The 12,015-nt window shown below is 40.8% G+C and overlaps 1 protein-coding gene across 1 annotated transcript in view; it reads right to left on the reverse strand.

The window, feature by feature from the left end:
• Nucleotides 1-12,015, reverse strand: part of LOC137782002 (metabotropic glycine receptor-like) — a 50,131-nt gene that overhangs the window by 8,518 nt on the left and 29,598 nt on the right. Inside the window, exons 6-8 of the mRNA XM_068571061.1 lie at nt 8,004-8,113; nt 6,261-6,499; nt 1,661-1,799 (exon numbers count right to left, since the gene is read on the reverse strand). Coding sequence (XP_068427162.1) covers nt 1,661-1,799; nt 6,261-6,499; nt 8,004-8,113 — 488 coding nt within the window. The remainder of the gene's footprint in view (nt 1-1,660; nt 1,800-6,260; nt 6,500-8,003; nt 8,114-12,015) is intronic.

The following is a 12,015-nucleotide window of genomic DNA, read 5'->3' on the forward strand; positions in this document are numbered from 1 at the left end:
AGAACTTCAACCCTTTCATAGTGTGTTTGTGGTCATCTAAAAATGTGTTGTTCAGCGTTCAGTTTTACTTAATTTCACCCTCTCCGGGCACTTCTGCCAAAAGCTACGATTGCAACGGACAAAGTGCCAAACTTGACGCTTTAAAACGGCCCTTCACAAACCAGTGGGTGATGTCACGATGACTACATCCTCTTCCTACACACAGTAGTACATGTTTTTACAAACCATTCACATGCATTTAATGATACCAAAAGAAAAGTTGTTTTTCTTCCAAGCAGTCCCCACCTTCAACTGTGTCAGTATTCAACGACATCGTGAGGTGTACTTGTAATGTAAGGAGAAAACATGTAATATGCGTCTCTGCAAGCTGATTTTCCTGCAACACAAACATGAAAAGGCTGCCTGAAGGTAGGGAAATAACCAGCCTCCAGCAGGCTATGCAAAGCATTCGACACCGTTTGTCATGTGCATCCTAAACACAACATGTTGAGGCGTTTAGCTTCGGCTTGAGACAAACTAGACTTGTAAAACTTTGTAGCCTAATCTGTTGCTGCATTGGTTTGTGTGAGAAATGACACAGAGGGAACTAAAAGAAAACATTGGCAACAAATGCTACATTTTTGCCACATGAGGGCTAAACAAGATCAAAATATGATCATTTATCAAAGTTGCTGTGGATAATCTGTTCACTAACAATTGCCTTATTACAATTCTAGCAGACATGGAGCAACATTAGCATTCATTTGAAGTTGTGTTTTTGTCTACCTGATGGATGGAAGTCCAATGTTCTCTCTTCTTTTAGCTCTGTTTTGGTCTATACCACAATTGACTTAAATATCTCGGGCTTTAGCTGCTAAATGCTAAATTGTGTTCACTTAGTCGCTAACGCTGGCTGCATGCTGTTTGGTGCTTGGCAGGTAGCGTACAGGTTTATTAAAACTTGTTTTTGGTGAAGAGTAAGAGTGACTCCAAAATGTTGTGGGCCATGAAACTAAAACAAAGACATTAAAAGGCTCCATGTAACGGTGGGTGATAGCTCTCTGTGAGTTTACCTCACAGAACTATACTAATTCTTTTTGCCCCTTTGGAATGAGAGAAGTAGTTCCAAGACCTCTTATTACGTCACATTTTGGGTAACATTTACCTTATTTAAGGTATTTTCAAGAAAATATAAGACGATTACTCAAATGAAAATGAAAAAAAAAACTCCCTCGTGACAGAATGACAAGCACAGAGGGGTTATTTAGGGCTCTGGCACAGTAGATATAATGCTGTATCTCTGCCTGAGGAAGATATTTTTTATTCACCTCCATTCAACTGGCTCTGCTGACGCTGTTCATTTCACTGATGAAGGGGGCGGGTGAACGCTCTGCTTTTCCTTCGACATATCAAGCACTTGTAATGCCTTGCTCCATCACGCAAATATCTCTATGATTATGGTTGAACAACGGCTGCAAGAAGGGATAAAGTTGTCTAAGCCAATTGTCATTGTTCACGCTTTTTCCTCATTACTGTCGCAAAGATGTTCACCAAGAAGAGCGAGAGGATTGTTCTTCCCTTTTTCATTTTCTGTGAAGTCGCGATTATTGTCATTCACTTCTGAAACAATCGGAATAGCCGTCGCGCCCACTCTTATCTTCCACCTCTTTCTCACACCTACCTGATGATGTGGAAGATGGCTGATATGAGGAGCTCATTGTAGATGGCCACGGCCATGTAACGTGGCTCATGGAAAGCCGAGGGCACGGTGCGGACGGCGTAGCATAGGTACACCCCCCACAGCAGGAACAGGAACTCCGCTGGGACATAAAAGAAACAAACAATAAAAAGGTCACAAGGAGGGTTAAAGGACTAGTTTTAAGTTTGTATTGCCTTAAATTCATGATTTTTGTTGTTCCATTTAGTGTCTTTAATTAAATCTTTGTATACCCCGCAAGCTGGGACAAGCCTATATAATCCAAAAAGTATTTTTAAGTATAAAATGCCTCCCTTTAGATTTGAAACTTCCGTCTCTTTCCAAAGTGCCAAACTCAATTAAAGCTTAATAGTTCAACTTTTAGGGAAACACACTGATTTGCTTTCTCTCTCAGGGGACGTTGGGAACAATAACACTTGCATGTCTCTGAGTTGAATACAAAAGCTGGAGCTGGGAGGCGATTAGCTTAGCTTAGCGTCGCGTAAAGACGGGAAACAGGCGAAAAGGGCTAGCTCTCTCCAAAGTTACAAAACATGACCACCAGAGTTTCTAAAGCTCACTAATTAAAACGCCGAATCTGCTTTCTTTGATCTATACACAAATTAAAATGTATTAATTGCTGGTTAGCACAGATTTGAGTATACTGAAGGGCTAGAGGCGTGATGGTACCAGACTGTGACAAAAAACCCATAAACTTTTAAAATATGTGTTCACTCATGCTTTGCTAATGCTAAATAGTGTGTAGTTATTATAAAGTGTTAGCATATTTTTTAAATAAGAATTATGTACTTTTCCATTTGTGTATTGATTAAACAAATTAGACACATGTTTAATAGTCAGATGTTGCTTTACCTTTGGACAGAGCCAGCCTCGACGTTTCCTTAAGTTTCTAGTGTTAATCATCTCCCGGCTGCTCCAGCTTCTTATCATCTCACTCTCAAGAGAGAATTTTGAGAAAACGTATCTGTCAAAATGTTGAACTAATCCTTTGAGCATTGATTTAATCTCTGATTTTATTTGCATGTTAAATAACAGCAGCACCGTTGCTCTGAAAGGTAGGAAGCAGAATTTTAGCAGTAATTTTACAGTAAAGATGTATTTAGCTGTCTTCAGCATTATCAACATCATTATAAATATAGTGGACATTGTATGTCCACAGATTGTGCATTTTGGAGGTAAGAAATTATGTCTTGAAGCAATTTAATAATTTTACTATTTGCTGCTCTCTGGTGTGGAACAAAAAGATGATTCGTGCGTCAAAAAAACCATTTTCAAATAAAAAAGGACTTTTCCTCTGATGTAAGCTAGCTTGTTGTTTTGTTTGCAGACATAAAGGAGAACCAAAAACTGTGCCAATACTGTGTTGGCATATGAGTCCTTAAAGTCCTTACGGTGATTACGGTACATTCATATTCATGAACAGGCCAAGTCTATAAATCAGCACTAATTACTGGGTACTTAGCCTCTGAATCAGGATGCACGGATGGCTGCGTGCAAGAAGAAAAGGGATAACAATTCCCACTAATGCAGATTAATTTCAGATTCAAATGAATAGGTTATTGTTGGCGTTATCAATATTGTTTCGCTTAAGCTCCATTAAGCAACGCTTTTCAGGACAAAATAGGATGATTTATTCATTTCCAGACAAACATGTGTTCACTTGTCAGCATCATAACAAAACAAGTGAAAACACAACACCGGGAATTAGATCTTTTTTTCATACGCATCACTAAATTGCGAGTGTATTGTTAAACTGCGTTGTTGAATCCTCCAAAGCGGCTTTGCAGGGTGCTTCCTGTCCATCAGTGCAGCCTCAGCACACCAGTGTGCTCTCACTGGCTGTCACAGCGAACAGCGGGGATCCCTCATTTCATATCTCGTCTCGAACACACACACACACACACACAAACACACACACACTGACCCAAACGGAGGGATTGTTGTGCTCGACGTGTTTCATTCCGTTTAAAGTGCTGCGTTTGTGGAAATCTGTCACGGCAAGAACACACCGTCACTTCCCCCTGAAGATGCTGCGCTACTCAGTCGTGTCTCCTGAGTGTCCCTTCACCAGCTCCCTCTTCTTCTTCTTCTCCTCTCAAATTCTCCCCCTCCCCCTTCCCCAGCTGGTGGAAAACTCTCTCTCTCTCTCTCTCTCTGTCTGCATCGTTTCTCACATCCCTCCAAGCTTCATACTTCACAGACTCCACTCTTCTTATTCCCTGCCACTTCCTTCTCCCTCTCTGTGTGTCGGCCTGTCTATCAGTTTTCAGAGGCAGACCAAGCTTCTCTCCGTCCTCTGCCTCTTTCCAAACAGGATTAGTCTCCCCTGCTGTCAGACTTGCTTCAGCGAGGTGCCCATCACTGCCTCCTGCTTCAAGAGTCTGTCATTAGGAAGCTGCTGTTATGCACACACAAGGCCCTGGGTACCCAAAATACTCGAGGGAAAGAAACTTCTTCATGCTTATTAGCGTAATAGTGTTCGAGATTCTGGTCATTTTATTGTGACTGTATGAAAATTATTCGTCGGGGCCAGAAAAGAGGGACTTGTTTTTCTTTTCTTTCTGTTTTCAGAGAGCAAAGAGGGGGGGTCTAATTTATTTCATGCTTTTCTTAAGAGATTTTCAGTGAAAAAAGAAAAAGATCCAATAGTCCAAAAATGCCTTTTGTGTGTGCATTCCTAGAACTAAGCCAATGCTCGAGATTTCCTTTTGTGTGGATAAAACAGCCAGAAGCATTCAATGTAGAGGGAACAGTGTATTCATCTGTTTTTAAGGGTGTGTTTTGTACCATATGCAGAGGATGCAGAGGCTAAACGTTGTTTATCTGTATGGTGGCTTAATTTTCCAAATCACAATGAACTAGATGTAACAATAGACGAAGATCTTTATAGTCAGGAATTGTTGCTCGTGCCACACTCAATTTATTCAGTGACGATGGTGACACCATGTTAATGTAGGCGCTCAGTAAACACAACGCGTCATTTGTTATGTTTTCTATCATTTTAGCAATTGCTATTTCTGTGTTTGAAATTGGTGATGAATTGAGATTTTGTGGGGGAGGGTGTTGCAATTAATATAAAGGTTAAGTGAAAGCAAATGTTAATAAGACATTAGACATTAGAGTCACTTCGTAAATGTTTTACTGGGTACGGTGAGATATGTAAATCATGATTTATGGATGAATAGGAAAGAAGAGGAAAGGAAGAGTCAAAGTGCTGTGAGCACAATGTGTAACTACACATTGACTTCAGTTTAGGTAACAAAGCCTACATATTGTGGTGACTAGACTGTTATTGTGCTTGGATTTGCTTTCATATATCCAGACCTGATATCCCGAAATACCATATCCCAATTGTCTATTAAACTAGATACGGTTGTCCTCCGGGTAGTCCTGAGAGACATGCTTGTGGTGAAGAGGTGTAAAAAATAAATGAGGGCCTTTGTGGCACCTCCTGTCCTCTGGAGGTGTTCTGCTTTAATGGCAGCAGCCCAAGACACTACGAGGCACACTCCATCTTTTATATCAGAGCACCCCATTGGTAATATAATATAAAGCATCCAATAAACTGTTTTAGAGCAAACCCTTCAGGGAAAGGTAAATCAAACAATAGACACTATCCTCAATATTCACAACTGCATCTATTTAACCTCAAGTTCAAAGCAAAGGTTTTTGAAAAATGTTGCTTCGAGGGCAAAGTGCTGAATAAACTGCCCTATTACAGTATAATCGTGTCTTCAGGCAAGCCTCACTTAAATAAGTGGCTCTATTTATCTCCGACAAGAAATCTGCTAAAGCAGAGAAGTGTATCACATTTATACAATTCCCCAACCCATACCTGTTTATTTCTGTCTGATGTGATTTGACACATGAACAATGGATGCATTGTGCCTCAGACTCGCTGGAAATTGCAAGATTCAGTTTAACGACCTCGAGCAGCTCCCTCTATGTTATGCAATCCATTTGCCGGCATCGGTTTCTATAAAGTATAGGAGACGACTGAACCATTCTAAATAAATGGGTCACATATGGTGCAGCTACACTATTGAAAAGTCTGTCTTTTTGCCTTCTGGTGGCAATCAGTCTTTGTTTACCTTCCGACCACCCGAGCATTGGAGCCTCGGGACTTTAAACCCACTCGTAAAAACATCGCGACACTCCAAAACTCCCCAGGGTATCTTTAAGTTACTCTTTAATGAGAGACTTGCTCACAGAATCCAAGGCGCTATCATGGGAAGCAGATTTTAGGACTGTGTTTCTACACAGTATTCAATGCAGAATCAAGCTAAAGTTTAGATAAACTGAGTTGGAAAATCAATACATTTCCAGCATTTACAATCAAAATACTCAGAGTCACTTGAGGTAACAGACATTTCTTTCCCCCTGACTCCACCTGCAGGCTTTTCCAAAAGTTTCTAAACTGAACTTGTTCTTTAGCCTAACCCAAGCATCCTACCCGCGGGCTATAAGCCCAAAAGCTCCTTACAGTTTAGTGGTAAGTAGGAGCAAGAGTTCCTCACTTGTTTCTACAAGTAAGCACAGACACATAGCAAACACGCGCACTTACCGACAGCCATCATGTAGTCCCATCGATCCAGCAGACACATGCTGAACTGCAGCCCCTCGGGGGTGAGGCCCGCGGAGATCATGGCCCGACTCGGCTCGGGGCTCTGGCACACCGAGGAGGTCCAGGCGACCAGGAACCACAGCACCACCAGCAGGATCACCAGCAGCAGCCGCAGGACCCGCCAGCTGGTCATGTAGGGCGTCCTCTGGGCCGTGCGCGACAGAAACACCTTTAACACCCTGAGAGAGAGAGAGAGAGAGAGAGAGAGAGAGAGAGAGAGAGAGAGAGAGAGAGAGAGAGAGATGAGAAAGAGGACAACATTAGCCCGAATACTTGAGACTGCTGGGTGAAATCATGATGAGTAGTGGAGGTGAGTCAGCGACTGTCTTCATGCGATTGACAACTCACACCCCCGGCTGTTTCTCTTGCTAACATGCCCACTTGAATTATAAAGATCAGGGAGAAAAGGGCACTCTTATCTTATTTCATTCATGTTTGTTTAAATCCTGTTTTAATAGCTCTTGCGCTCACGGGATGAACAAACAAAGGAATAAGTCAGCGAGTAGAATGAGGTTACAGATTTCCTCATATATTTTTATTCAATCCCAATATAACAAATGTTCTCATGGGTGTCAGTTTTTTGTATTATTATTACTTTTTTTTTTTAGCTTAGATGGTCCAACAAATGCGATTGGAGCTAACATATTAGACTGCAGAGGCAGTTCATTTGCAAGCCGCACAGCATCTCCACTGCCTTCTGACACATTCATACAAGACAATTCTGTAAAAGGAATTAAAAATGCAACCCATCAGGCAGGATAGTTTTAAAGGGATTTGACGCTGGGTAATTAGAGCTATAGGGGACAAAGATGAAGTTATATAAATATCCCCAACTAGACAAACAGTCACTTCTCGGTGTGCTATCGTCTCTACGCTGTGTTCATCTGTTCTCTCCCGACCGGCCTGTGACAAATCTATCTTATCTCTGATATATATTCAGTGAGACCGGGCTATAAGAGCTTGGCCTCGGGGCACACTTACCACCCAGCAAGCTCGGGAAAAAATCTAAATGGTAATTTTGCCAAGGGAACTCTCTGGGCGGCCTTTGACCCCCCCCTCTACCATCCCAGCAACACTTGCTCAGAGCTGCACAGGAGGAAGAGAGGATGTGTCTTAATGGATACTTCAGCAGGCAGGTGCAGATGAACCTTACTAATGGAAAATTCAAATGTGCTTATTGACAGCATGCATGTGTGTGAGTGCAGACTGAGAGGGAGCTGAATTATTGAAACACTACGGCTGACTCATAGGGCAAGTTAATATCTGGAGAGGAGAAAGGATATATGGGAGGACAGGAGGAGATAGGAGAGGAGACTTGGAGATGAGAGGGCAGGAGATGAGGGGAAAGGAGAGAGGAAGAAAGGAGAGGTGACAGGGAGAAGGGAGAAAGATATGGGGGGAGAGAAAAAAGAGAGGCGATAGAACGACATGAGGAAAGAAAAATGAAGTAAGAAGAATACAGATGAGGAGTCAAGGATACAGAAAGAAAGGAGAGGAGAGGAGATAAGAAGACTAGGAGATGAAATGATAGGAAGAGGTGGAGCAGAGACCAAAAGAGGAGAGGAGATGGGAGAAGGGAAGAGTTGTGCGTAGGAGGGGGACAAGGGTTTTGATACAACATACAGGAAATGTCATATCTCATATGCTCACTCTTTTAAATCCAATAGTTTTAGTATCCAGTACCTGTACAGCTTGAGGATGACCGTGCCGTACATGACAGCGAAACCCAGGAGGCGAACCCACCTCAGGAGTATACAGCGAAACACACTGGGATGGAAGTACATGATCATCACCTGCAGAGCGGCACAACAGTTAGTGTTCACACTGAATTCATGCATACATTTTTTTTTTTTTACTTTCTCCGCCCCTCCTTCTATCACACTCCTCTCAAGTTCACACGGAAGGAATCAGAAATGGAAATCTTCAGCGTGTGAGAACCAGAGCTGGAGGCAGATTTGGTCCCACAGATATCCTACGCGTCCAGAGCTCCCGCTGGCATCTCCTAACTGTACGTTGTTCATATGTCAGCTTCCAGAAGAAATTAGACAGAGTTTGAACGGTTCGTTCTGATCTCATTGGTGGTATTTAATAATAAGGGATAATAATAAAGGACGATCTAATCGAATCTATTTAAAAATAGACTGCATTGAGTATTTGCAGGTTAATTTGCATTAACAATGTGTAGACTCGTACATGCTTCTGAGCACATGTACAGCCATTTCTGCTCTAAGAGTGATTTGATATATAACAGAGAATTTGCCGGTGGCTCATAAAATGTCAGCCTTTCATTTCCAGCTTGGTGCGAGCTTTATTCGCACCTACTACTGTTAAAGCTGAGGCTGTGACAGGCGGACGAGATAAGTCTCATGTCAAGCTGTAAAGATCAGGGCTTCCATTTGCGCTTCTACTGCAGCTGTGTTTTATTTCATTAGTGTGCACCTCACAGGGACGCCCCATGTCAAATCTCCAGTGACCCGAGTGAAGCTGTAGATCCAGTGCAGTGACTCTATTCACATTTCCACTGAAGCAAAGAAACTGTCTTTACTCACCTGCGGATATACATCCTCCAGAAATGACTCCTTCCTGAGTCAGTATTGCTAAATGTGCTTTGCATCAATGCACACAAAGCATACACAGGTTCTAAAGTGTCAACCCTCATGAATACAGACTACTCAAAGCAATGTTCCACATCTAACGATTGATTGAATGATGATTTAATAACAATTGAAATAACGATTTATTTAATACTACACATCTGTAATCCTTTATCATATTTGTGCCTTTATGATGGTCATCTTTATTCCAGCTCTGCTTTATTCCAGCATCATCACTGTAGAGAGAGTGTGGGGGAAAACTTCTCCGACTCTTTTTGTAAAATGAAAATGAGTGACAGGGGCTGGATCACAGTGCCTCCCGCTTTTGCTCCCTCCAACCAGCCAGCATTTAATACTTGAGGATTTAAAAATTCTGCATATAATAAACAGAATATGAGGTACAGACAAGCTGAGCTCTTGTCATGAAGCTGCTTGTTCCGTTAATAGCAACTAGACATAATCTTAAAGCCGCAGTTCCTGGTAGTCACAACTAGATTTCATTTGAATTAGTATGGCCATCTTCACCGGAGAGACACACTAATCCCATTTACTGTCATATCTGTGTTAATGTGCAGTGCTTATAGTCTGTATACTTTTTTAATATCCCTTCCTGCACAAAACACATCAGCTATATATTACTATTTAGTCGATTTCTTATTTTTTACTGTACTTCTATATTTATGTTTCTTTGCTTTTGCCGTACTTGATTTTATATTTATTGTCTCTTGCTTTGTTTATTATCAAAGCACCTAAACACCAAGGCCTATCCTTATCCTAATCCATCAACTGGAGGTTGATAGTTCACCATGTGGCCAGAATATCATTTCAAATGCAGAAGAAACACATTCCAGAGAAGCGCAGCCCGTGATTCAACCCAGCTCCTATGTTGCTTTGGCATTCATGAGACAGAAACTGTCCAAAGTAATTAAGCAAACAAACAACAGCTCCTGCACCCTCTTTCCCTCACAAAGAAACAGAACATCTGCGGCAAACTCAACTAAGAAACCAGCCAACCTGAGGCCGTAAAAGTCTGCTTTATTAAGGAGGTATAGTAAATATACAAAAGTGAAAATGAGACAAATAACTAATTGCTCCCAATTGGAGAAAAAAAGCAACATTGCTTGAATTGCTCATATCTGTCCTTCTGGCTTCATCTTTCGGACAATGAACTGTTTTCCTGTTTTCCAGGACTGACGCCAAACTGTTGGACTTTGTGTTTTTCTGCTGAGATGATTTCATTTGTGCGTAATCATATTTTGGTTTCAGCCAATTCCGTTCCGCAACAGTGTTTTTAAGGTAATTCATTTATCTGCTAATTTATTGTTTTTACCTTAGTAGGTTGCTATTTGTTATTCTAAAAGAGATGAATTTGTGTTTTTGTTTCGTTCTTTATAAATAAAGGGGAAAATATATTTTGAAGCTTCTTTTTCCAAAAGTTTGGTTGTAGGGTGATCTAAGTTTCACCAAAATCTGGTAAACCTTCACGGTATCTATATCCTCGGAAACCAAACCCAAACTTCCTTAAAGTTAGTTTTAGCAAATTGGGTTTTATGTGTAATTGTTTACTATACGTGACCTTCAACAGAAATGCAAATAAATGGTGTGGTGAAAAGACAAAGCGATGAAATAACAACTATATCAAATCTGACATCTATTGAGGAACTTATAATTAAAATAGATTCCAAAGAGGACTCATAGTGAATATGCATTGAAGTGATGTCACAGGAAAATAAACAATTAAGTAATCCATCTTGTATACTGCTTTTATTGTCACATGGATCCAATGTTTGTTTGTATATTCTAATACAAAACTGACAGCAGTACCACCCATTCAACCAAAAATGTGCCTCAGTGTGTAATTAAAATGTCATAACATCCCTATTTCAGCCTTCAGTCTGTCCACTCTCAATGCAGCGACGCTATAGGAATGTTCTCTCACCTCCTGATTATGAATGTGTCACACAGAGTCAAAGCCGTTTCCTTCCAGCCACAATCATCATCAAAACCTTGCGGTGACAAAGTCCGTCATTGGTATGCTGCTCATGAGCGAGTGGAGACCCAGGTCCATTTCATCATAACAGGAATAATATGTTTCTTTTTAGTGCTGTGCTGCTGACTGAGTGGCTGTTCAGCTCAGGACCTGATCGATTAGTTGATAAATGACAAGAATGTCATTTGATGTGTTCATTATGAAAAGAAATTACAACCTAATAAGTATTCTGTACACATTTCAGACAAAGACAGATTTTGTAGAAGACAATCTTGACCATAGATTTAATACCAATTATGCACTTTACTAAGAAATTACTTATTTTCCTATTTGTTACCATATTTTGGGAAAAAGCCTATTTCCAAGGAGTTGAGTAAGAATCACAAGATATCAGTTTCATCATTTTTATTATTATTATTTATTTAAACCTTTATTTAATCACGAGAGCCTCATTGAGATTAAAACATATATTTCTCGAGGTAGAAAAAGAGACGTCTGGGTATTGAGTATGGAGCTAAAACCAGGAACAGCTTGGCATTAAGAGCCCGATCCAAAGTTTCAATTCTGCCTACCAAGACCTTTAACGCTAACTAATTCATTACTATAATTGTATACAAACAGAAGTATAAAGCAAACCAATTTGTGGCTTTATGAGCCAAACTATTTCTTGGCTGGCAACAATCGGGTGCAGTGACTGTGTGCAGCTTGTTTGTGAGGTTGCCTTGTTTAGTACCTTTGTGCCAGCAATACCAAATGAATCTGCCAGATCAACCTGTCAACCCACAGAGAGGTGCCGGGTTGTCTGATGGACTGTTGCTTGTCAAGAAATAATTACAGTGACCCCCAAGACTACAAATTAGCATGTGTACATGTCAGTGTTTTACGGGTGAAGCAAACAAGATGCTATGTTTGAGTTCGCTTTCGACGTTTTTTATTAGACAGCGGCGGAGTAACTTTACCCTTGTTTTCAGTCTTTAGCTAAGCTAACCAGGTCGTACAAGCTACAGCACTCTTGAGTTTTAAATGCTTCACTTTGTTCACCAGCTAGTCGCTAACTTTGTCTGTCTCTGTGTCACATTACATATAGTCATTTGATCTCTTTTTAATCTAC

This window comes from Clinocottus analis, unplaced genomic scaffold, assembly GCF_023055335.1.
Source record: "Clinocottus analis isolate CAN_PGR_092001 unplaced genomic scaffold, fCliAna1.0.p SCAF_11, whole genome shotgun sequence".
Classification (NCBI taxonomy): Eukaryota; Metazoa; Chordata; class Actinopteri; order Perciformes; family Cottidae; genus Clinocottus; species Clinocottus analis.